Source organism: Bufo gargarizans, chromosome 1 (genome assembly GCF_014858855.1).
Source record: "Bufo gargarizans isolate SCDJY-AF-19 chromosome 1, ASM1485885v1, whole genome shotgun sequence".
NCBI classification, from domain to species: Eukaryota; Metazoa; Chordata; class Amphibia; order Anura; family Bufonidae; genus Bufo; species Bufo gargarizans.
In genome coordinates, this window is record NC_058080.1 from 145,224,954 (window position 1) to 145,251,819 (window position 26,866).

At 45.8% G+C, this 26,866-nt stretch overlaps 1 protein-coding gene across 1 annotated transcript in view; it reads left to right on the forward strand.

Moving 5' to 3' along the window:
* TRMT9B (tRNA methyltransferase 9B (putative)) overlaps nt 1-22,910 on the forward strand; it is a 60,322-nt gene extending 37,412 nt beyond the window's left edge. Inside the window, exons 3-4 of the mRNA XM_044295576.1 lie at nt 11,544-11,717; nt 21,128-22,910. Of these exons, the coding sequence (XP_044151511.1) occupies nt 11,544-11,717; nt 21,128-22,131 (1,178 nt within the window). The 3' untranslated portion in view covers nt 22,132-22,910. The remainder of the gene's footprint in view (nt 1-11,543; nt 11,718-21,127) is intronic.
* Nucleotides 22,911-26,866: the final 3,956 nt, after the last annotated feature.

The following is a 26,866-nucleotide window of genomic DNA, read 5'->3' on the forward strand; positions in this document are numbered from 1 at the left end:
CAACTTGTATTGCTCTGGCGTGCTCATACCAACCAATAACAAAGCTCCTTGTTGTAAGGAGCTTTGTTATTGGTTATTTCAGGCACAGGCAGCTTCACTGTGCTGCCTGTGCCGTCCACAGCGCTCATTGTGCTGATGAATGTGTGGAAAAAAGTCTAAGGCGTATTGGTAGGCCTTAGACTTTTTACAGGGAGTCGCACGGGCACATGACACAGCTTTGCGGGCCGGATTTGGCCCACGGGCCGTAGGTTGGGCATCACTGGCTTAGATAGATATATGTGTCATATAACTTAGATACATATAGCTATCATATAGCTTAGATACATATAGCCATCATATACCTTAGATACATATAGCCATCATATAGCTTAGATACATATAGCTGTCATATAGCTTAGATACATATAGGTGTCATAGAGCTTAGATACATATAGGTGTCATATAGCCTAGATACATATAGCTGTCATAGAGCTTAGATACATATAGGTGTCATATAGCTTAGATACATATAGCTGTCATATAGCTTAGATACATATAGGTGTCATAGAGCTTAGATACATATAGGTGTCATATATGACACCTATATCTATCTAAGCTATATCACAGAAATATCTATATTATGGACAATGATTTACTTTGTGATGTTCCTGGGGGTGGTTTTGAGCTACCAGCTGAGGCTAGTAAAGATTGCCAGACGCAGGGCGACGGGCACACTGGTGGACCAGAGGGAGGGAGCTTTGGAACCCATGGAATCTTTCTTGGCGGCTGCCGGCACTGATGAGGATCGCGTATGCTTCACAGGAGGCGCGGCAGCCAGATACAGAGAGAGAGAGGGGCGGCACCAAAGGCTCTGACGTTTCGTTTACAGAGCTGGGCCTCTCCCTCAAGCAGGGAGAAGCCTGAAAATGAGACGTCACCACCAGAGACTGGTGAGTGACGTCAGGGGTCACGTGACCCACATCGGGTGTGTGGAAACACAGTAGAATAAATAATGAATGTACATTAGAAATGTATTTTTTATAATGTTTTAAGCCACCTTAACATATATTGATTTAACTCGGATAACCCCTTTAAGCCAAGTATTTAGCTCCATGAGCTCCCACTGTCTTTCCTGTGTTGCACATGGCACAGGCAGTATTCCAGAGAATACCACCTTGGAGGTCCTTGGAATCTAGTTATTTAAAATTATTCTTAAAGGGGTTGTGCTGCCTGTTTATGCTGATTACCTATCCTCAGGAAAGGTCATCAATATTTGATCGGTGGAGGTCTGACACCCAGAACCCCTGCAGATCAGCTGTTTGAAGAGTAGGAGGTGCTCCGTGCAAGCTTTACTTTCTCTTCATTACACTGCCTGTCGTCTTGGAAGTGCAGTGTAATTACAAGCACTAAATCCGTTCACTTGAATTGAGCAAGTACTTATAATTACACTACGTTGCCGCTGCAAAGGAGATGAAAGGCAGTGTAATGAAGGGGAAGCCAGCTGATGGATGGGGGTGCTGGGTGTCGGAGCCCTGCTGATCAGATATTGGTGACCTATCCTGAGGACATTCAAAAAGATATGTAGGAGCAGCACACAAAGGTCTCAGCGACCGCACCAGAATGCACCAGCCACGCCACAACCGCAGATCCTCAGCAGTCAGCATATATAAATAAGTAAAAGGCGACGGCAGCATCTCCGGTCTCTTCTTTATTGATAGTACTTCAATGAATGTCCACACACAGCGACAAATGCAACGTTTTAGCTACATCGGCTTGACAAAGGCTACGATGTAGCTGAAACGTTGCATTTGTCGCTGTGTGTGGACATTCATTGAAGTACTATCAATAAAGAAGAGACCGGAGATGCTGCCGTCGCCTTTTACTTAATTATCTATCCTGAGGATAGGTCATCAATATAAACAGGCTGCACAACCTCTTTAAGGATCCTCCACCTACCATGTATTCCATAATTAGTTCCAACATGGACCACAACATTAGGTTTATCACCAGCCCCTTCCCGTAATTTATCCACCTGTACCACCACATGTCTAACCCTGGAGAGAGACAGTAAACCATTCAGTTGAGGTGGCCTTAGTGACAAATTATTCTATCCATCTTACTGATTGTAGAATCTCTTATGACTGCTAGCTGTCTAGGCCTACATGCACCTTGCAACCTCTTTTCAACTTGGACTCATATCTCGGCCAAAGTTGTTGTTGGCTGCTGTGCATGGGAGATCCGTGAGCCCAACCAGTGCCAGCCATTCTAGATGTGGGAGAGATCTGACAATTGAGCTGGCTAGGGGAGCTGCTGGATACCCTGAAGAGCACATTATATATGAGGGAGCCATTCTATTGAAGTGAATGGGGCATAGTCATGCCCTCTATAATCCCCCTCTCCATGTTAGCTATGTAGAGCAAGCTGCCTGTGAAACATTACCAAGCAAAGCATTCTGGATTTGGTAAGAAAGCCCAGCAGGAAGCCCTGTATGTAAACATCCTGCCAGGATGAAATGATGCAGAAAACAGGGGACTAAAAGTGCTGACATGAGAGACATATATATTGTGAAAAATATTCAGTGTTTGGGATACTCTGGGCCAATAAAGAAAAATGTACATAATTGATGATAAAGGAGAACCTCTTTAACCTGTCATACTAAAGTCTTCTGATGTCATGGTGTTTCAAGATTTCATAACAATGTGTCTTGTCTTTATGTAGTATGTTACAGTGTATTATAATACCATAACTATGTCTTATGATGTCATAATGTATTTCAGTGCCATCAATATGTCTTGTGATGTCATGGTGCTATATTATGATGTCATAATAATGTTTAATAATGTCATGGTGATGTATAATGATGTCTTTATAATGTGTTATGATGCCATAATGTTTACTGACATCATAATCAGTTGTTCTGATGTCACAGTGATGTTTGATGATGTCACAATGTCTTAAGTTGTCATCATGTCAAAATTGTTAGGTTTGGAGATGTGCCAGAATTAACAAACGTGTTACATTTGATAACTTTGGGGTAGATAACGCCAACACAGACTTGAGCAAAACTGAGTTCAAATATTACCCTCATGATAAATTCCCCTAATAGGTAAAACAGTGCGTGCAAACCACATGTGAGTTAAAACTGGTTTATGGCAAACCAAAAAGTCTTTGCTTCAGGCTCCATAGACCTACTTCGCGCTTGCACCGTGAGCCAATCTTATGTCATAGGGATATCAGGGCTCTAAGAAAGTTATAAGGATTCCATATTTATTATACACTTAACAAAAATATAAATGCAACACTTTCGGTTTTGCTCCCATTTTGCATGAGCTGAACTCAAAGATCAGAAACATTTTCTACATACACAAAAGACCCATTACTCTCAAATATTGTTCACAAATCTGTCTAAATCTGTGTTAGTGAGCACTTCTCCTTTGCCGAGATAATCCATCCTACCTCACAGGTGTGGCATATCAAGGTGCTGATTAGACAGCATGAATATTGCACAGGTGTTGTCATGGTCTTACCTTCTTGCTGTTCTCCTTCGTTTGACATGTGCTGGCGGCCATCTTGGTTTCTGGGTTTCTTGTAGCCTCCCACCCTGCGGCTTCTCCTTCCCACTGGGAGGAGCTGGATGCCTAGCTCATATATATAGGAGGTCTGTGGCTTCAGTTCCTTGCTTGGTCCTCCTGTGTTCACATGCTTCTAAGACTGCTGCTGCTTCTGGTTCCTGATCCTGGCCTCGTCTGACTACCCCGCTGGTTCCTGATCCTGGCTTCGTCTGACTACCCTGCTGGTTCCTGATCCAGGCTTTGTCTGACTACCCTTCTGGTTCCTGACCTCTGGCTTCGCAAGACCCTGCTTCGGTTTAGCCATCCGTTTGGACTTTTGCTTACAGCTTGATTTTCAATAAAGCCTTCTTATTTCCACTTATCTCTTGTTGTACGTCTGGTTCATGGTTCCATGACATTAGGACGAAGCCATGAATTCTGACGGTACAGGGCCATCCTCGCTACCTACGCTGGTTGCCAGACTTGATCAGCAGGATCACCTGTTGGGTCGGTTCGCTGTGTCGTTGCAAACCCTGCTTGAACGCACGGCTCATTTCGCTTCCGTTGCCGATGGGTCGGTTGTCGCTCCTGGGCCCGCTCCTACTGCCGCTCCGGTTGTTGCGCCAGAGTCTACCCCAACACCTGTTGCTGCGCCTGCGGCGTCTCGGGGTATGACCGGTTCTGCCCCCCTTCCACAGCGCTTTGGGGGAGAGCCAACTCAGTGCCGAGGTTTCCTTAACCAGGTGGGCATTTATTTCGAGTTGCTGCCACATGCCTTTTCTACTGAGAGATCAAAGGTGGGCTTCTTGATCTCGCTGCTCTCGGACAAGGCCTTGGCCTGGGCCAGCCTTTTATGGGAGAACAACAATCCGGTGGTTGCCGAGTTTTCCGGTTTTGTTGCTTCTTTTCGGAAGGTATTCGATGTGCCGGCTCGTGCTGCCTCTGCTGCGAAGCTCCTTATGTCCATCAGACAGGGTTCACGATCCGTAGCTGAATACGCCATTGAGTTTCGTACCCTGGCAGCAGAGGTGGGCTGGAATAATGAGGCTCTGGTCGCTGCTTTCTCTCATGGTCTCTCGGATGCCTTGAAGGATGAGGTTGCAGCTAAGGACCTACCAGTGGAGCTCGAGTCTCTTATTTCTTTCCTGATTTTGATTGACACCAGACTCAGGGAGAGACCTTCCTTTAAGGAGAGCCTGCGGAGGTCTTCTAACAGATTGGCGCCTACGTTTGCTGTCCCACCCGTGCCTCCCTCTCCTCCCACGCCTCCTGGGGATGACTTGTCTGGGGGTGAACCCATGCAGCTGGGGTTTACTCACCTGTCCGAGGGGGAGAGGGTACTCCGGAGACGCGAGGGCCGATGCATGTACTGTGGTCTCGGTGGGCATTTTCGGTTGGCATGTCCGAACCGTCCGGGAAACGCTCGCACCTGAGATCCTGTCGGGGGCAGATCTTGGGTGGAGTCTCCTCGTCCCCGGTTTCCCGTGTTGACAAACCACTGATCACTGTTGTCCTCTCCTGGGTCGGGGGCTCGGTGACGACCCAGGCGTTGGTGGACTCTGGTGCTGGTGGTTTGTTCATTGATAGTGTGTTCGCTGCCGCCAATTCCATTCCTCTGCAGCCTCGAGGTTCCCCACTGGCTCTTGAGGCGATAGACGGCAGACCCCTTCTGCCGTCACACGTGACTCATGAGACCCTTCCAGTGGGGATAGCCATTGGTGCCGTTCACAGAGAGTCGGTCTGTCTCCAGGTTATTTCGTCTCCACACTACTCGGTGGTCTTGGGGTACCCCTGGCTCCAGAAGCATAATCCGACTTTCGATTGGAGATCGGCCGAGATCCTCTCGTGGTCACCGCAGTGTGGGGCTAGTTGCATCCATGGGCCTGTCAAGTTGCTGTGTACTTCCTCGGACTCTCTGTTGCCTCCTGAATACAAAGAGTACCGGGATGTATTCGATAAGGTGCGCGCGGTTGCCCTACCTCCGCACCGCCCATACGATTGTGCCATAGAGTTACAATCTGGTGCCGTTCCTCCTCGTGGCAAAGTCTATCCACTGTCGGTAGCGGAGAATGAGGCCATGGAGGAGTACGTGAGGGAGGCGCTTTCACGCGGACACATTCGCAAATCCTCGTCCCCGGCAGGGGCTGGATTTTTCTTTGTGAAAAAGAAGGGCGGTGAGTTGAGGCCTTGCATCGATTACAGGGGTCTCAATCGCATCACGATCAAGAACGCTTACCCGATACCCTTGATTTCCGAGCTGTTCGATCGCCTCAAAGGGGCCACGGTCTTTACCAAACTCGACCTGAGGGCGGCATATAACCTGGTAAGGATCAAGGCGGGCGATGAGTGGAAGACCGCGTTTAACACCAGGACCGGTCATTATGAATCCTTGGTTATGCCCTTTGGGTTGTGCAATGCGCCCGCAGTCTTCCAGGAATTCATCAACAATGTTTTCCGTGACCTGTTGCAGCAGTGTGTGGTGGTCTATTTGGATGACATCTTGGTATATTCTGAATCCATGGAGGCCCACATTATGGATGTCAGACGAGTGTTGCAACTGGTTACGAGAGAACAAGCTGTTCGGTAAGCTTGAGAAATGCGAATTTCACCGATCCCAGGTAACCTTCTTAGGTTACATCATTTCCGCTGAGGGGTTCTCCATGGATCCCGAGAAGGTTTCGGCTGTCTTACAGTGGCCCCAGCCCAGTGGTCTTCGTGCCCTGCAGCGCTTTTTGGGCTTCGCCAATTATTATCGGAAGTTCATCAGGGACTTTTCTATGCTAGCCAAGCCTCTCACGGATCTGACCAGGAAGGGCAGTAATTTCCAGGTCTGGCCGCTCGAGGCCATCCGAGCTTTTGAGGCTCTAAAGTCCGCCTTTGTGTCGGCTCCGATTCTGTCGCATCCCAACCCTGGGTTGCCCTTTGTCCTCGAGGTGGACGCGTCTGAGACGGGAGTAGGCGCCCTTCTGTCTCAGCGTAGAACACCAGAGGGTCCTCTGCTTCCTTGTGGGTTTTACTCCCGGAAACTGTCTTCCGCGGAGTGCAACTATCAGATTGGTGACAGGGAGTTATTGGCCATCGTGCAGGCCCTTAAAGAATGGAGGCACTTGCTCGAGGGTTCGGTGGTTCCGGTTCTCATCCTGACGGACCACAAGAATCTGACCTACCTTTCTGAGGCCAAGAGATTGACACCACGTCAGGCCAGATGGGCTCTGTTCTTGTCACGTTTTAATTACGTGGTCTCCTACCTACCCGGTTCCAAGAACATCAGAGCGGATGCCTTATCACGGCAGTACTCCGAGCTGTCCGGGGAGGAGTCGATTCCGACTTCGGTCATACCTCCGAATCAGATCCTGGCCGCCATTCGCACCAGCCTGACCTCTCCCCTGGGTGAGCAGATTTTGGCGGCTCAATCTGGTGCTCCCTCTGGGAGACCCAACGGCAGATGTTTTGTGCCTGAGGAGTTGCGCACTCGGTTGTTGCGAACCTACCATAACTCCAAGGCCGCGGGGCATCCTGGAAAGAATCAGCTGTCCTGGGCTGTTTCACGTCTGTTCTGGTGGCCTTCTCTACGTTCCGACATCGCCGCATATGTAGCGGCATGCCCCGTTTGTGCCCAGAGTAAGTCCCCTCGGCACCTTCCGTTGGGCCTTTTGCAACCCATAGCCACCGGGGAGCGCCCATGGTCACACCTGGGGATGGATTTCATTGTGGACCTCCCTGCATCCCAAGGCCATACGGTCATTCTCATGATTGTGGATCGGTTTTCCAAAATGTGCCACTGTGTTCCTCTCAAGAAGTTACCCTCTGCACAGGAGTTGGCCACGATTTTCGCCAGGGAGGTCTTCCGGTTGCACGGTTTGCCCAAGGAGATTGTGTCGGATCGGTGGAGTCAGTTTGTGTCCAGGTTCTGGCGCACCTTTTGCTCCCAGTTGGGGATTCATCTCTCTTTCTCCTCGGCCTACCACCCTCAGTCCAATGGGGCCGCAGGACGATCCAATCAGGCCTTGGAGCAATTCCTTCGTTGCTATGTCTCCGATCACCAAGACAATTGGGTTGACCTCCTGCCTTGGGCTGAGTTTGCCAGGAACACGGCGGTGAACTCTTCCTCTGGGACGTCTCCCTTCATGGCCAATTATGGGATCCAACCTGCCGTGTTACCGGAGGTATTCTCTCCCCAGGATATTCCGGCTGTGGAGGATCACCTTTCCGTCCTACGTGCTTCTTGGGTACAGATCCAGAGGTCCCTTGAGGTCTCTGCGCAGCGCCAGAGACTCCAGGCTGATCGCAGACGAGCGCCCGCTCCTTCCTACCAGGTCGGAGACCGTGTATGGTTGTCCACCCGCAACCTCAACCTTCGAGTACCCACTCCCAAGCTGGCGCCTCGCTTTGTTGGTCCCTTCCGAGTGCTTCGCAGGGTAAACCCGGTAGCCTATGCCCTTGCGCTTCCTCCTGGCATGCGGATCTCCAACGTGTTTCATGTCTCCCTGTTGAAGCCATTGGTGTGTAATCGTTTCACTTCCTCGGTTCCTCGGCCTCGTCCGGTCCAAGTGGGCAATCGTGAGGAGTATGAGGTGAGCAATATCCTGGACTCACGCCTGGTCCGCGGTCGGTTGCAGTTTTTGGTCCATTGGCGTGGTTATGGTCCAGAGGAGCGTTCCTGGGTTCCCTCCGCAGATGTCCATGCTCCTGCCTTGCTCCGAGCCTTCCACGCACGCTTCCCTCAGAAACCGTTCCTTACTCCGCGGAGGAGGGGCCCTTGAGGGAGAGGTACTGTCATGGTCTTACCTTCTTGCTGTTCTCCTTCGTTTGACATGTGCTGGCGGCCATCTTGGTTTCTGGGTTTCTTGTAGCCTCCCACCCTGCGGCTTCTCCTTCCCACTGGGAGGAGCTGGATGCCTAGCTCATATATATAGGAGGTCTGTGGCTTCAGTTCCTTTCTTGGTCCTCCTGTGTTCACATGCTTCTAAGACTGCTGCTGCTTCTGGTTCCTGATCCTGGCCTCGTCTGACTACCCCGCTGGTTCCTGATCCTGGCTTCGTCTGACTACCCTGCTGGTTCCTGATCCAGGCTTCGTCTGACTACCCTTCTGGTTCCTGACCTCTGGCTTCGCAAGACCCTGCTTCGGTTTAGCCATCCGTTTGGACTTTTGCTTACAGCTTGATTTTCAATAAAGCCTTCTTATTTCCACTTATCTCTTGTTGTACGTCTGGTTCATGGTTCCATGACAGGTGTGCCTTAGACTGCCCACAATAAAAGACCACTCTGAAATGTGCACAGTGTTTCCTTACTTGGGGGGGGGGGGGGGGGGTCAGAAAACCAGTCAGTATCTGGTGTGGCCACCATTTGCCTCACGCAGTGCAACACATCTCCGTCTCATAGAGTTGATCAGGTTGTTGATTGTGGCCTGTGGAATGTTGGTCCACTCCTCTTCAATAGCTGTGCGAAGTTGCAGAATATTGGCAGGAACTGGAACACGCTGTCGTAAACGCCGATCCAGAGCATCCCAAACATGCTCAATGGGTGACATGTCCGGTGAGTATGCTGGCCATGCAAGAACTGGGATGTTTTCAGCTTCCAGGAATTGTGTACAGATCCTTGCAATATGGGGCCATGCATTATCATGCTGCAACATGAGGTGATTGTTGGTGGATGAATGCCATCAATAAAATGCACCTGTGTTCGTTGTCCATAACATACGCCTGCCCATACCATAACGCCACTGCCACCATGGGCCACTCGATCCGCAACATTGACGTCAGCAAACCGCTCACCCACACGACGCCACACACGCTGTCTGCCATCTGCCCTGAACAGTAAAAAACCGGGTCTCATCCGTGAACAGAACGCCTCTCCAACATGCCAGATGCCATTGAATGTGAGCATTTGCCCACTCAAGTCCGTTACGACGACGAACTGCAGTGAGGTCCAGACCCCGATGAGGACGACGAGCATGCAGATGAGCTTCCCTGAGACGTTTTCTGACAGTTTGGGCAGAAATTCTTTGAAAACCGATTGTTGCTGCAGCTGTCCGGCTGGCTGGTCTCAGACGATCATGGAGGTGAACATGCTGGATGTGGAGGTCCTGGGCTAGTGTGGTTACACGTGGTCTGCGGTTGTGAGGCCGGTTGGATGTACTGGCAAATTCTCTGAAATGCCTTCGGAGACGGCTTATGGTAGAGAAATGAACATTCGTTTCACAAGCAACAGGTCTGGTAGACATTCCTGCAGTCAGCATGCCACCTCAAACGTTGCGACATCTGTGGCATTGTGCTGTGTGATCAAACTGCACATTTCAGAGTGGACTTTTATTGTGGTCAGTCTAAGGCACACCTGTGCAATATTCATGCTGTCTAATCAGCACCTTTATATGCCACACCTGTGAGGTAGGATGGGTTATCTCGGCAAAGAAGAAGTTCTCACTAACACAGATTTAGACAGATTTGTGAACAATATTTGAGCGTAATGGGTCTTTTGTGTATGTGGAAAATGTTTCAGATCTTTGAGTTCAGTTCATGCAAAATGGGAGCAAAGCCGAAAGTGTTGAGTTTTATATTTTTGTTCAGTGTAGTACAGCAGGTAAGAAGATAGAAAAAGAGATTATGGACTCATTTATGAAACAGAAATATGCCTAAATTAGACGTATTTCTGGCGCAGATTGAGGTGCAAATGTCCTTTGCGCCGCAATCTGCGACTTCTCCCCACTCACAGCAGGTTTAAAAAATCGGTGGTGGCATGGGAGGGGAAGGGGATGTCTATTTTAGGCGTAGAAAATGGTCTAATTGTAAATTTAGAATTGGCGCTGCATGCGTCAAAGTTATGTACAGGCCGATGCCTCTACATAACTGCGGCAGATCCACCACCAGTGCAGGGCTTTATTTGGACCAGCGACTAAAACGCCTGTCTTAATAAATGTACCCCTATATTTACAAGTAGGGAAACTCTGAATCATAAATCAGAGAGGGAATACCCGCGCTGGTGAGATCCCTGATGAAGGAGCCCGTTAGGCTCCTTCATCAGGGCTGTGACGTCACTAGCTGAAGTTACCTAGCAACAGACCTGTAGCTTCCTCGCGCGAGCGTCTGCTGCCGGCCGGAGCGACGCCACGCTTGAAGGTTAGAGCAAGAAGTAATTTACACCCCGGACCTGCACTGCAGCCAAGCGTAGGAGGAAAGAAGATATTTCCACCTACGATCCACCTACTACCCCCTGTCCGGACAGGTAAATAAAGAAAACAACTATAGACAATTCATGGGCACCGTCGAACGGACTGATTAACATCTTTTATTTACACTTTTTTTACTGACCATTCCTCTTATCTCACCAGCGAGGTTATTCCCTACTTGTAAGCACATCATCCTGGGGTCAGAACAGTAGACCTCTCATCAATACCCAGCAGCGGCCACACATCCCCCTCTGAACTAACACAGATAGGAGTGTGAATAAGATAAGACGGGAGCGCGGGTGTCACTGCATTTAGGGATGTACCCCTATATTGTTTGCTAAAAGCCTCAGAAACAATGGGCCAGAACACACTGTATTCAGTGTGCTAAAATGCAGTAGTTTGAGAACCATAGCATTAAACAACCCCCTACTTATGTTGTTGGGTGCCATTGCTTGTTTGCCCTCTTGATCCCTTTTCTATGACCCTTGTACCAAGTTCCTCTCAAAAGGTTCTGCACACTCCATAGCAAATGGGATGGGACTAATGTTAATTATGCTGTCTCTTTTCAGGGGCTCATTGACTTCTTCTGTGGTACAAACAGTACATCGTTGCCCAACATTACTGATTTCTGTGACCAATGAAGTAACAAAAGTGTGCCCTTTGTCTTCCAGTGTTTGCTCTGACATTTAGCTTAGTTGGTTAGAGTTAGAAGAATAGACCATCCAAATTTGAACTGTGTCAGCTCAAGGATGTTTTTTTTAAATCTTCCAAAGCATCTATTCGTTATTACTGATATCTGTACCCTTTTCTTCTGAAAATCATGTTAAAAGACCATTTTGTGATTGCAGGTTGTGGTACAGGAAAGTATCTCAGTGTGAATTGTAACACATACAATCTTGGCTGTGATTACTGTGAACCTCTGGTGGAAATTGGTAGAAATGATAACCTTGAAGTCATGGTTTGTGACAACCTGAATCTACCTTTTAGGGACAACTGTTTTGACACTGTCATCTCTATTGGAGGTAAGTCTGATATTTGTGTTGTTTGGTTGAGCAATTACTACACATCACTGCAGACTGTAAGAGCGGACACATCATGTTACAGTTTATATCCATATCGCTATATATGATAGAATTTCATTAATATGACATCTTATAGTCTGGACTCAAGACAAAAAAATATTTGGTTTGTGTGGGAATTAAAGTTAAAACGCAGACATTTAGTTGATCCCCTCAATACCATGCAGCTTGGGATTGTTCAATCAAGCATTTTAGTTTAATTGAACAAGAAGATTGTAATATGTAGGGGATACGGTCGGCACTGCTGTCGGTGTGGGATTTAATTTGGTGCTGCACGGATCGAATAAGAGTAGGGGTGGTGCTCAGCATGAAAAACAAGTAGTATTTGCAACAAAGGAGAGAAACGAAAAAAGAATGCGGCACTCTTTTTTTCTTTTCTCGCCTTTGTTGAACAAGAAGATTAGTGGCTGCAATGTTTGCGTAGTGTACTAATCCCTGTAACTCTGTTAAATCTTTGTGCATATTATCTAATTGAACTTATTCAAGTACCAGAGTGTTACTGCATTGGGTGTGCAACCACTGGGGCTACCAACCGCTTTGGGCTAGACCTAAGGGTGTTATCCTGGCGGTCCCCTGGTATTCACCCTTTGACCCCTATAGCAGGATCTGGACTTCGCTGCAGGGGAGCCACCAGCTACTTCTTGGAATAGTCCCGGTGTGGTTGGCTGCTGACCCACAGCACAGCAGTTTGTTGCAACAAAAAGAACAGGAGACCCATAGACAATAACAGGCCAAGGTCAGGGCTGGCAGAGTTCTTGCAAATCCATGAAACAATCCAAAGGTCAGGCAGGCAGCACAGGATCAGTATGGAGACCAGACACAGGTCAGGTACCAGGAATCAAGCAGACAAACGGATAATAGCTCTTTTACAGGCTTTAGCTAGAGAGAGATTTAACAAGATCTTTAGAGGTGAATAGAGATCAATTGCACAGGCAAGGAAGTGAGGTCAACAGCACAGCTATATAGGAGCAGCTAATTAGCAATTCAACACAGCCATGCAGCAGCTCACAGAGCAGGAGAAGCAGTGCTGGACACCAGCAGTACTGAAGACAGTTACAATGAATACAAGCACTAACTCATACACAGGAGGCTGGCACCTGTGCGCATAGGGCAGCGGCGGCCATGAACCTTCATAGCAACACAGAGATTATCACTGCCAGTGTTAGACAAAACATAGCTCTGGGCAAAATTAAAGTGGGCCCCAAAATGCTGAAAAATTGTACCAGCAACACATTCACATACTATATACTTTCATCACAATCTAATATACAAAGTTCAATGTTATCAATAATACCAATATACAAGACCCAAATAATACATCCACACCATGTCCATTATACAATGTCCACTAAATAGTAATTCAATAATATTGTCATTCTGTTACTCAGTAAAGATCACTTTACAAACATATAGTGGTAGATACCAGTTCTACACAGGCACTGTGCAGACCCTCTAAGTAAATACAGTGCAGTTACAGGCATCTTCTTCTTTGAGTCGTTCCCATTTCCCACTTGGCCCAGACCACCATAAAGACTTCTTCTGCCATAACTTCTGTTTGCAGAGTTTGCTGCACAGACGTATAGTTGAAGTCATAGGTTTACATATACCTTAGCCACATTCCTTAACCCCTTAGGGACCCATGACGTACCGGTACGGCATGTTTCCCGAGTCCTTAAGGACCCATGACGTACCGGTACGTCATGAGTTTAAATTGAGATTGTGGCGCCCCAGGGGTTAATCCGCACAGGATGCCGGCTGAAATCATTCAGCCGGCATCCTGTCACAACGCCTGGGGGGGTCATATGACCCCCCCGTATCGGCGATCGCAGCAAACCGCAGGTCAATTCAGACCTGCGGTTTGTTGCTATTTCTGCTGTTTCTGATCGCCGCGATCAGAAACTTTAGTGTGGCACAAATCTATAGTGATCACCCCCCCCTGCACCCCTGCATGATTTTAGCCTGGTGGGAGGTGCAGGGGGGGGTGTTGCGGGCGGTGTGGGCGGTGAGGGAGGCGGGCGGTGCGGCAGGCGGGATCGCGATCCCCCGCCAGCCTCCCGCCGAATAATCGTTGGCTTCTAGTGGGTATACCAGGGTGCCAGCACATTGCTGGCACCCTGGTATAAACGGCTGACATCTGTGAATGGATGTCAGCCGTTTAACCCTTTCCATACAGCGGTCCGTACGGACCGCTGTATGGAAAGAGTTAACAGTAAGATGCGGCTCCCTCCCTCTCCCATCGGGGGGCTGCTGTGCCGTTGCAGCCCCCCGATAGGAGAGGGAGAGAGCCCCCAGACATCCCCCCGAAGCCCCAGTCCTTACCCTTCCCCGTCTGCGAAGTTGTGGCAGACGGGGAAGGTTCCCATGGCAACAGGACGCCTGCTCAGGCGTCCTGCTGTCCATGGTGCTGAACAGATCTGTGCTGAAAGCATAGATCTGTTCAGTGTAAGTAAAATACAGTACAGAACCCTATATAGGTTCTGTACTGTATTATGCAGACACCAGACCCACTGGATCTTCAAGAACCAAGTGGGTCTGGGTCAAAAAAAAAGTAAGAAAAAGTGAAAAAAAAGTGAAAATCAAAAAACACATTTATCACTAATTAAAAATGGAAAAAATAAAATTCCCTACACATGTTTGGTATCGCCGCGTCCGTAACGACCTGATCTATAAAACGGTCATGTTACTTTCCCCGCACGGTGAACGCCATAAAAATAAAAAAATAAAAACTATGAGAAAATTTAAATTTTGCCCACCTTACTTCCCAAAAAGGTAATAAAAGAGATCAAAAAAGTCGCATGTACGCCAAAATAGTGCCAATCAAACCGGCATCTCATCCCGCAAAAAATGAGACCCTACCCAAGATTATCGCCCAAAAACTGAAAAAACTATGGCTCTTAGACTATGGAAACACTAAAACATAATTTTTTTTGTTTCAAAAATAAATCATTGTGTAAAACTTACATAAATAAAAAAAAGTATACATATTAGGTATCGCCGTGTCCGTATCGACCGGCTCTATAAAAATATCCGATGAGTTAACCCCTCAGGTGACCACCGTAAAAAAAAAAAAAAAAAAACGGTTTAAAAAAAGCAATTTTTTGTCATCTTACGTCACAAAAAGTGCAATAGCAAGCGATCAAAAAGTCATATGCACCCCAAAATAGTGCCAATAAAACAGCTATCTCATCCCGCAAAAAATGAGACCCTACATATGATAATCGCCCAAAAACTGAAAAAACTATGGCTCTTAGACTATGGAGAAACTAAAACTTTTTTTGTTTTAACAATGAAATCATTGTGTAAAACTTACATAAATAAAAAAAAAGTATACATATTAGGTATCGCCGCGTCCGTGACAACCTGCTCTATAAAATTACCACATGATCTAACCTTTCAGATGAATGTTGTAAATAACAAAAAAAAAAAACGGTGCCAAAAAAGCTATTTCTTGTTACCTTGCCGCACAAAAAGTGTAATATAGAGCAACCAAAAATCATATGTACCCTAAACTAGTACCAAGAAAACTGCCACCTTATCCCGTAGTTTCTAAAATGGGGTAACTTTTTTGGGGTTTCTACTCTAGGGGTGCATCAGGGGGGCTTCAAATGGGACATGGTGTAAAAAAACCAGTCCAGCAAAATCTGCCTTCCAAAAACCGTATGGCATTCCTTTCCTTCTGCGCCCTGCCGTGTGCCCGTAAAGCAGTTTACGACCATATATGGGGTGTTTCTGTAAACTACAGAATTAGGGCCATAAATAATGAGTTTTGTTTGGCTGTTAACCCTTGCTTTGTTACTTGAAAAAATATATTAAAATGGAAAATCTGCCAAAAAAGTGAAATTTTGAAATTGTATCTCTATTTTCCATTATATCTTGTGCAACACCTAAAGGGTTAACAAAGTTTTTAAAATCAGTTTTGAATACCTTGAGGGGTGTAGTTTCTTAGATGGGGTCACTTTTAGGGAGTTTCTACTGTAGGGGTGCATCAGTGGGCTTCAAATGGGACATGGTGTCAAAAAACCAGTCCAGCAAAATCTGGCTTCCAAAAACCAAACGGCGCACCTTTCACTCTACGCCCCGCTGTGTGGCCGTACAGTAGTTTACGGCCACATATGGGGTGTTTCTGTAAACGGCAGAGTCAGGGCAATAAAGATACAGTCTTGTTTGGCTGTTAACCCTTGCTTTGTTAGTGGAAAAAATGGGTTAAAATGGAAAATTAGGCAAAAAAATGAAATTCTCAAATTTCATCCCCATTTGCCAATAACTCTTGTGCAACACCTAAAGGGTTAACAAAGTTTGTAAAATCAGTTTTGAATACCTTGAGGGGTGTAGTTTATAGAATGGGGTCATTTTTGGGTGGTTTCTATTATGTAAGCCTTGCAAAGTGACTTCAGAGCTGTAGTGGTCCCTAAAAATTGGGTTTTTGTAAATTTCTGAAAAATTTCAATATTTGCTTCTAAAGTTCTAAACCTTGTAACATCCCCAAAAAATAAAATATCATTCCCAAAATAATTCCAACCTGAAGTAGACATATGGGGAATGTAAAGTCATCACAATTTTTGGGGGTATTACTATGTATTACAGAAGTAGAGAAACTGAAACTTTGAAATTTGCAAATTTTTCCAAATTTTTTGTAAATTAGGTATTTTTTTATGCAAAAAAAATAATTTTTTTGACTTCATTTTACCAGTGTCATGAAGTACAATATGTGACGAAAAAACAATCTCAGAATGGCCTGGATAAGTCAAAGTGTTTTAAAGTTATGAGCACTTAAAGGGACACTGGTCAGATTTGCAAAAAATGGCCAAGTCCTTAAGGTGAAATAGGGCTGAGTCCTTAAGGGGTTAAAGGCGTTGTCTCACATCAGTAAATGGCATTTGTCAAGTTGAGAAAATTTATAGAAGGCACTTACTAATATATTGTGATTGTCCATATTGCCTCCTCTGCTGGCTTGGTTCATTTTTCCCATCACATTATACACTGCTTATTTCCATGGTTACGACCACCCTGAAATCCAGCAGTGGTGGCCGTGCTTGCATACTACAGGAAGAAGCACTAGCTGTCACGACCATGGTCATGGTCGTGACTCCTTGGGACTAGGGATCGACCGATTATCGGATTTACCGATATTATCGGCCGATATTCAGGATTTTGAACACTATCGGTATCGGCATCTATTTTGCCGATATTCCGATAGTGTATGGGGAACACAGATCGCGCTGCTGACAGCGCTCTCCGTGTTCCCCTTAGCAGCAGCACAGGGGAGAAGGAGCAGTGTCTCCTCCCCCTGTGCTGCTCCTGCCGCTGCCGCCAATGTAAGGACAGGGGACAGGAGGAGGGGAGGAGCTATGGCCACTGCTCCACCAATGAAGATTAATCTATCATTCATTCATATACAGGAGGCGGGAGCTGCAGGATCACATAGCCGGCTCCCGGCCTCTATGAGCTGTAGCTGCGATCTGCGGTAGTTAACTCCTCAGGTGCCGCGGATCGCAGCTACAGCTCATAGAGGTCGGGAGCCGGCTATGTGATCCTGCAGCTCCCGCCTCCTGTATATGAATGAATTAGAGATTAAGCTTCATTGGTGGCGCAGTGCGCCCCCCCCAAGCCCCCCAGTATCAGACATTGGTGGCGCAGTGCGCCCCCCCCAACCCCCCCCCCAGTATTAAGCATTGGTGGCGCAGTGCGCCTCCCCCCCAAGCCCCCCCAGTATTAGGCATTGGTGGTGCAGTGCGCCCCCCCCTCCCCCCCAGTATTAGGCAGTGGTGGCGCATAGGGCCCCCCCACCCCAGTCGCAGTGCGCCCCTCCACAGGATCCCCTCTCCCTTGCTCCTCCGATCGGAGCCCCAGCAGTGTAATGCTGGGGCTCCGATCGGTTACCATGGCAGCCAGGACGCTATTGAAGCCCTGGCTGCCATGATAAGCTCCATGCTGCTGTGTGCACAAAGCACACAGCAGCAGGGACAGTGTGAGCTCCTATTCACCCTGATAGATCTCTATCAGGGTGAATAGGACAAGGGTTCTAGTCCCTAAGGGGGCTAAAAGTTAGTTTAAAAAAAAAAAGTTACAAAAAAATAATAAAAACACCAAAATATTAAATATAAATGAAAAAGAAAGATTTACAAAAAAATAAAAATACACATTAACAATAAACATTAATTTTCAGCAGATTTGTGGGAATTTTTATTTTTTTTTCAAAAATGAAAATTCCCATTATATCGGTATAAATTATCGGCTATCGGCCTGAAAGTTCACAAATTATCGGTATCGGCCCTAAAAAATCAATATCGGTCGATCCCTACTTGGGACCCGCATGCATTTGCCCGCGGTCTGGTATTGTTGTCAACCACAGGTGAGGGCTAGTATCTTTCCTCACGTGTGGTTGCCGCTGGCAACTTGTGGTTGTTGGGCAGTGGAGCAGCCTGAGCTGGTTGCTGGGCGGCTTGCTGTCCATGCATGCGGTTGTCTTTGGCAACGTGTGTTTATGTGTGCACTTTCCTTGTCTGGTGTGCACAGGGTTTATTGTGTGTATTCCCCTTTTAGTTGCTGTCTTCCCTTCCCTGGTGTGAAAAGGGTTGATTCCCTTCCTAGTCTGTGAGCACTGGGTGTGTCTGCGTGGGTGTGGCTACATGGGCTATTTAGCCTCAGTTAAGACCTAATGTCTGAGGGGTACTCCAGCCTTGTAGTAAGCTGAAGGCACTCTCCTGGTCCCATATACCATCTGCCAGTGAGGGCCACCTTTGTGGTCATAAATTGTGATACTATATGTTTATGTGATGTTAAGTTTATGTGTATGTGGTGTCTGTTTATGGTTACATCCCATTGCAGCTCGGCCAGTTTTAGACTCCTGTTTCTCCACATCCAAGAGGAACAGGTGGTCTACCCAGCTCCTAGTTCAGGGATCGGCAGAGGGTGAGTAGGGATCCGAGGTTCCTGAGCATGGGCCCTCCTACCTTCAAGGTCGGCTCATGCAGCTAGGAGTTAGGGTCGGATTAGGGATGCGTTAGGAGGTGACCTGCTCCCTTATTCTGTTGTCCTGGCCGAGCAGGGACTAACATCCCATGGCATCACACGGCTGAGGGTTTTCCCCATCCTCAGCCGTGACACTAGCCTATGCGCTCTACCTAAGTTCTGGCCACCAGAGAGGCTGGCGCTTGTGTCCATAGTGTGGAAGCACGACCACCACTAATGGATTGCACAGTGGTCGTAACCATAAAAACAAGTGATCTATAATGTGATGGAAAAAATGAATCCAGCCAGCAAAGGAAGCAATATGGATAATAACAATACATTAGTAAGTGTCTTCTATTAACTTTCTCTACATGATTTATGCTATTTGTAGTCTTTAAGGCCTACCTTTAAGACTTACTTGCCCCTTTGCTTCACATTAGGGATCTCTACAAGTCTGATATATCCTTGGGAGCAATTTCCAAATACCTGAAAGTTTAACACCATGGAACCATGCAGCCATCATACCTTTCAGGGAGGAGACACATACGCCAAATATCTATTCATAAATGACCCCCAACATTCCTTAACAGCAAAATAGTTCCCCCTAATAGTAATATAGTGCCCCATAATTAAATAGTGTCTTCTAATAGCAAAATAGTGCTCACCAATAGTAAAATGGTGCGCCCTTTGTTTTCCAGAAAATAATCACTTTACCCCAATTCCACATTGAGTGGATTGGCTAAAGGCAGGTTTACATGTCCGATTGTTGGGAAGGAGGCGTTCCTTCCTGACGGTCAGCTGCTCGTTGAGTGAAGGAGACAGGGGCATTTACATAAGTGATCTCCTTCACAGTGTGAGGATGAAGGATCGCTATTGTGATCGCTCATCCTCATACAGCTGCATTGTTTCTGGGCAGCAGATCGCTGTTTAGGCCTCACAATCTGCTGCCCAGAAACAATAATTGGTGCATCTGCACGAATGACAGAATCACCCAATGAACGAGCATGTCGCTCGTTCATCAGGTGATTGGCGACACATTTAGATGGGCAGATTGTTGGGAACAAGCATTCAGAGGAACATTCATTCCCGATAATCTGCCCGAATCCACCTTCAGCATACCAATATGTCTCTGCATTGTGTGTCTGTGCCGAGACGCTGACATCCTTTGACTGATTTAGCTTAGAGAATAATGGTTCTCGGCGATCCTATTCACCAAGCCAAAAATCCAGTACCCTGGATAATGCAGGGGAGGCACTTTGAGAAGGGGACCCTTAGCTATTGCCCAGTTTGCACCCCACCCCCCAACCAACACATTTTCTCCCCATCATTGGACCTGGAGCACATTTGAGATCATAACGTCTTTAAAATGTTTCTTATTTCCTTGATGTAGAAGATTACAATGTCATCGGAGACTAAATGACAATCAGCCTATTATAGTTATGACTCATATGTACCTGCTTATTATTAGGTCTGTTTATTCTTCATTTATGTTTCTATGAATACTAATCACTAAAACAGACAGACATGGCGCATCATCATTTTCAATTAATGCATTTAACTTCCCATACTGAGTCATCGATAGTGTTCATTCTACATACCCTACAAATTCAGCAACTAAAACACATCCATTGTGTGATAACATAAGTTTAAAACTTTCCAATAAACCTTCTGTGTTAATATCTAACGTCATAGATTGCCGTGCCCCTTAGGCTGTGATCGGTTTACCTTGGTTCTCTGGAGAGCCGTACAGACCAGAGTCCGGTAAAAATATCGAAAAAACACTGATTATACTCAGATGCATAGTTACATAGTATGGTGGAAGAAAGCCGCAAGTCAATCAAGTTCAACCAAGGCGATGGGTGAGGACGTGAATAAAGGGAAGGGGTGGGAGAGCAGATTCTACACATTTACATAGGCATAATGTTATTTCATTCTCAAAAAATTCAATACAGTCAACCAAAGAAGTTGAGTTCACGTGCTCAGCGACATGTCCAGAGGTTGTCTTTTCAAAATAGACGTATGAGTGCTGTCAGCATTGCTGCAGAGGTTAAAGTGGTGGGGGTCAGCCTGTCAGTGCTCCGACCATACAAGGCACACTGCATCAAATTGGTCTGCAAGGCTGTCGCCCCAGAAGGAAGCCTTTTCATTCTGAGAATTCATCTAAGCCCTTTTTAAAACCGTCAACTGTTCCTACTGTGACCACGACCTGAGGTAGACTATCGTGTTCTGGGGCAGCTTTACATGGTTCTTTCTGGACTAAACACTCCCCTTTTACAAGCCAGACCCCTCTTGATACGGGTCACAACTTTTTATTCAAATATGGTATTATTCTAGTTTTTGAATTAGCAATGTCTTTAAAAATCTTCTTGACTATAAATTGCATTTTTTCCTTTTTTCCCCAGTGATTCATCATTTTTCCACTAAGCAAAGAAGAATTTGTGCAATAAAAGAAATGGCAAGGATTTTGTCTCCCGGTGGTCAGATGATGCTGTACGTTTGGGCAATGGAACAAAAAAGTCGTCGATTTGAAAAGCAAGATGTATTTGTGCCATGGAACAAAGCATTACTGTCTCGACGGAACCCAGAAACAAACCAGTGTGAAAATAAAGTGAACCCCAAGTCTCATGACATTGGCTCAACATTGGTTCAAGAGGCAGAGAGCATCAACTTACAGAACTTGAAGCAGAGTTTTGATACCAAGCAATTCCACAACACTAGCACCTGTAGAGCAAGTGAAGAAACATGCTGCATGAAGTTTCCTAATGACGACAGCAGGCTGTACACTGCTATTGGAAGATCTATTCGCTCATGGTTCTTCTCCAGATCCCTTGATGAGTCCACCTTGAGGAGACAGATTGATAAGATGAAGTCACTCAGCCCTGTTAGTGGGTGGGTGAATAGCGCAGTGTCTGTGCAGCCTTCTCGACACTGTAGTTTAGACCTTGGGCACCAGAGGTTACTACTAAAGGAGCACAGTTTTGATGACAACGATGACGTTTTTATCAAAAGCGAATCGCACAAAAAGCATCAATGGTTTCTAGCTTTAGATCCCTCAAAAAATGAAAATGGGGGACACGGTTTGGTTCGAAATGGTATAAAACAAGAATTTCAGACAGATGCCAAATACTGCAGCTGTGAGGGTGAGGTAGGTACCCAACACAAAGTCTTAAAAAGAACTTCAACCACAGAGTCCAGCGACTCAATCTTGGATGAGACAGTGGCAGCCAGTGACCAAGAGGCAGATGCTTTTGACTCAAAGGCATACATGCGATATTATCATGTTTTCCGTGAGGGAGAGCTACGTAGTCTCTTGGAAAACGATGTTCCAGAACTTAGCATCATAAGTTCTTCCTATGACCATGGTAACTGGTGTATAATTGCAAAAAAACTGAATCTCATCCCATAAGTATTTTATTTTTTACATGAAGTCATATTTAATCTGTACTAATAAGTTTTAACGTATTTCCTTTTTGTACTGAAAAAATAGTAATAATTTAGTTATTCATTTTATTTGTTACATGTGCAAATGACAATACTTGAAACCAATCTTTTATACAGATTAGCCATTACTTGATAATAGCGTATTTTTACTATTCTGGTTTCCTATTATAAATATTCTTTTATTTATTTTTTAACAAGAAAATGGTAATGAAGCAATACTGATTATGGAAATAGACGTCTTTACTGGAGGGTTTTGTAGCTGCCATCCTTCATTAGTGGTTTGTTAACTTGCACATGTCTGGTAATTGGTATTATCAAGATAATTAGAGGAGATATAGATTATTAGCATTCTTTTACTAGGAAATTACCTAAGAAGTACAAGGTTTTTTTCCATTTAAGTATGGCATATAAAGGGCGCCTTTTAGAAACCTTTTCCACAGCATTTTTTGCTGGGGTTTTTTTGGGAGGGAGAGACAAATACACTGAAGATAGACGTTAGCTATAAGTCTTTAGCAAAATATAAAATGCACGTAAAAACACTATACAACTCTTCAGGTTTTTTTTAATGTGTGGCTTCACACACAAAAAAACGTGTATGAATCCAGCACAAGGTAGTTGTACTTCATCTAGTGACATCTACAAGATCCATGGTTTATCAAGGGTCAAGGCCCTCATACACTGCCCGATGCAAGTGCCGATGAGTGACAACACATCCATCGGTGCTCACATTTTCAATACACAGGCCAGGGCAAACTTAAAGGGGTTGTCCGAGTTCAGAGCTGAACCCGGACATACCCTTATTTTCACTCTGGCAGTATCCCTGAGGCTAGCATCGGAGCATCTCATGCTCCGATGCGCTCCCTTGCCCTGCACTAGATCGCGCAGGGCACAGGCTCTTTTGTTTATCATAACACACTGCCGGGCGTAGACTTCCGCCTGGCAGTGTGTTCGGTGACGTCACCGGGCTTCCTGGCAGCCCCATGGTGAGCCCCAGTACGTCACCAGAACTCCTAAAAATGCCTTTGCCCTGCGCGATTTAGCGCAGGGCAAAGGAGAGCATCGGAGCATAAACTGCTCCGATGCTCAAGTCAGAGGGGCTGGCTGGGTGAAAATGGAGGTATGTCCGGGTTTAGCTCTGAACCTGGACAACCCCTTTAATGTGGAAGGAGTGATTGCTACAGCAGTCATTCCTCGCTCAATCACTTGTAATGATTTTCGGCAACACATCCTTGATTACACAACTTGCAACAGATAGTTATAAAGTTCCTTTCATTCAGAGTTCAGGAGCGCCTGGATAATGTTCTTGGTTTTAATAGGACTGCCATAGAGGCCTCTAACTCCATAGGTCTTCTATTTTACAAAGAAATATAAAGATGTATTTTCTAAACTGGTAACCCTCCGAAAAATTATTGCATGACCCATCAGATACTGGGAAGAAAGGGATGCAACATTGACTTATAGGATAGCTGCCTTACATCTGGTGGCATTTGAGGCAGAGCTTGTTAAGAGCTCATTTGCATCCCTTTCTTCCCAGAATTCCAGAGGAGCATGAATGGCCTAAAAGTCTCCTCACATCAATAAGGTGCTCTCTCCCCAAGGAGAGATAGTACCCCCCAAATCCATTAGATATTGTACTGAGGTATTCACTCTAGAAGCACTCAAGGGGAACATATCTCCATACATACAGAGTCCGAAGGAGCCAGTACGACAGTGACACAGAGGCCGTGTAGGGTTGTCTCAAAATCTGTCAGTAATGTCTCAGGATTTGGGTCCCTTGAGCAAAGGGCCTTTCATCTGTTAGATCTTCGTTAAAGGGTTTCTGTCATCAGAAAAATCGTTATGAATCTGGCTTATATTAGCGATGTACTAATGTCAGCAGTACATAACTGTATGATTTTTAACTCCCTGCCTGCCGCCGTTCCCTCAAAATAAATAATTTCCTAATATGCTAATGAGTCTCTAGGTGCTAGTGGGGCGTTGCTGCAGCACCTAGAGGCTCCGTCTTCTCACCCTTTGGCACGCCCATGTGCAGTTGATTGACGTCCTAGTTCTCCTCTGTGCCCGTAAAATCCTGCGCCGTCCTGTTTAGTATTCGGCACACCTAGAGCCTCACTAGCATATTATAAAAGTCTTTATTTTAAGAGAACGGCGGCAGGCAGGGAGTTATAAGTCATACAGTTATGTACTGCTGACATTAGCACATCGCTAATGTCAGTCAGATACATAACGATTTTTCTGATGACAGAAACCCTTTAAAAGCAGACAAGGGGAAGAATACTGTACATTTTAGTACACTGACATTTCAAGAGGTCGTTGTAAATCAACCAGCTTCTATATGTCCTGTTAGCTAGAGATGGAAGCATCTTGCTCTGATGGAAGATCAAGTATAGTAAGACGCCCTATTAGGTAGCCTGATAGTAGTGCTAGTGAGTTCATTTACAAGTCTAGCTTATGGTACCCCGTACTAATCTCTCACAACCCATCAGAAACATGAAATGGGTTCATATTATATCTTGTACACGGAAACTGTAGACAATAAAACACATGAGTCCTTAACACTTCTAAGTGGCCAAGAGGGCTTAGTGAAAGATTGCATACATTATTAAAGGGGTTGTCCGGATTGAGAGCTGAACCCAGACATACCCCCGTTTTCACCCCTCCAGCCCCCCTCATATGAGCATCAGAGCATTTCATGCTCCGATGCTCTCTCCCTTGTCCTGCGCTGGATCACGCAGGGCAAGGGCTTGTTTGTTTATATTTTCAGACTGCTAAGCGGAGGCTTCCATCTAGCAGTGTTGCTGGTGACGTCACCAGCACTGATAGGCGGGCTTTAGAGCTGCCCTAGCCGTTAAACGGGCTAGGGCAGCGCTAAAGCCTGCCCATCAATGCCGGTGACATCACCACGCTCACAGCTGGGCTGCAGCCTCTGCCTAGCTTTCCCCATAGAGAGCCTGGTACGTCACCGTATCTCCAATAAAAGCCTATCCCCTGTGCTATTCAGCGCAGGGCAAAGGAGAGCATCTGAGCATGAAATGCTCCAATCCTCATATAAGGGGGACTGTCTGGATGAAAAAAAGGGGTATGTTCGAGTTCAGCTCTGAACCCAGACAACCCCTTTAACATATGACATACAATGGGGCGATGATCTCTCACCATTGGGGCAAACAAAGTAAAGCAGTTGCACATAGAACCTAATCCAATATCTTCTTTCATTTTCAAAGGTGCCTATAAAAAGTAAGAGAAGGAATCTGATTGATGTCTATGGGCAACTGTAGATTTTGTCTAGTTACCCTTCCTATCAGCATTTTCAGGCTGCATAGAGGTTGGGACTTGAAATGAGATTAAAGGGGATGTTCACTTTGGACAATACATTGTCAGGAGGGTCCCCTGATGATAAGCTGTGCACATGGCGACCACTGCTTGGTCCCCTAGCGATCAGCTGCAATCTTTTGAGGAAGCACGTTTTCAATTTCCATGCAATGCCACCAAAGGGGAAATTAAGTATTACACAATTTCAATTTAATTCAGTAGTCTATGCATATAAGGTATGGATTTGATGGGTCCTCTAGAACGAGAGGTGCACTTTGTAGCTGCTCTTAACTCACTCCAGAGCATTTGAAATAGGTTTTCTAATCCATGCAATCCTTTAAAAGTGTAACACTTATTAAAACAGATCGTATAAATGCATAATGCGTTACAGACCATATATAAAGTGTTGGTGTTTTTAATTTTCAGGTGGACAATGCAATAAAAATGCTGCTGTGTACAGTTCTTGTTCAGATTTGTACAGCATTGATGTCTGTAAATTATATTTCTGGATGAGTCCACTGTCTGTGTATTGTAATGTGTATCTGTTAGTAGATGTATAATGACCACCTCAAGGTCACAAGGAACATGATTGTTTCAAATTGAAACCTGTGTATTGTAAGAATGAATGTGTCCTATAATGAAAAGACAGAATTAATAAAGAAGTGGAATAGTATGTAGTGCACACAATTTTAAATATGCCTCCTGTCAAACATTTCCCACTGAGTGTGACCCTGGTAGACTGCAATTGACGGGAGACAAGGATTGCTTGCAACTTCAATGCTGGACAGAGCTGTTCGCATGGATTTTTACTGTGTGTGAGACATTTTACTATTTCATGAAAAAAATAAAAATTAAACTCATTTAGAACTTGATGGTTGCATCTCAAAAATGTTGGGACAGGGCCATGTCTACCATTGTGTAGCATCCCCTCAACAATAGTCTAGTCTAAAAACATCTGGGAAGTGAGGAGACCTGGAGTGTTGGGAGAGGACTGTTGTCCCATTCTTGTCTGTTGTAGGAGTCCAGCTGCTCAACATTCTTCAGTCTTCTCTTTCCGATTCATGATACACCTGGACTCTTCTTCTGCAAAGCCATATTGTTGTGCTGGATGCAGTACGTGGTTTAGCATTGTCTTGTTGAAATTTTTAAGGCCTTCCCTGAAAGAGACATCTGGATGGGAGCATATGCTGTTCTAAAACCTCTATATACTGTTCAGCATTGATATTGCCTTTCCAGGTGTGTAGGCTGCCCATGCCGTAGGCACTAATGCAACCCCATACCATCAGAGATGCAGGCTTTTGAACTGTGTGCCGATTACAAACTGGATGCTCCCTCTCCTCTTGTGTCCGCAGAACACAGAGTCTTTGGTTTCCGAAAATCATTTCAAATTT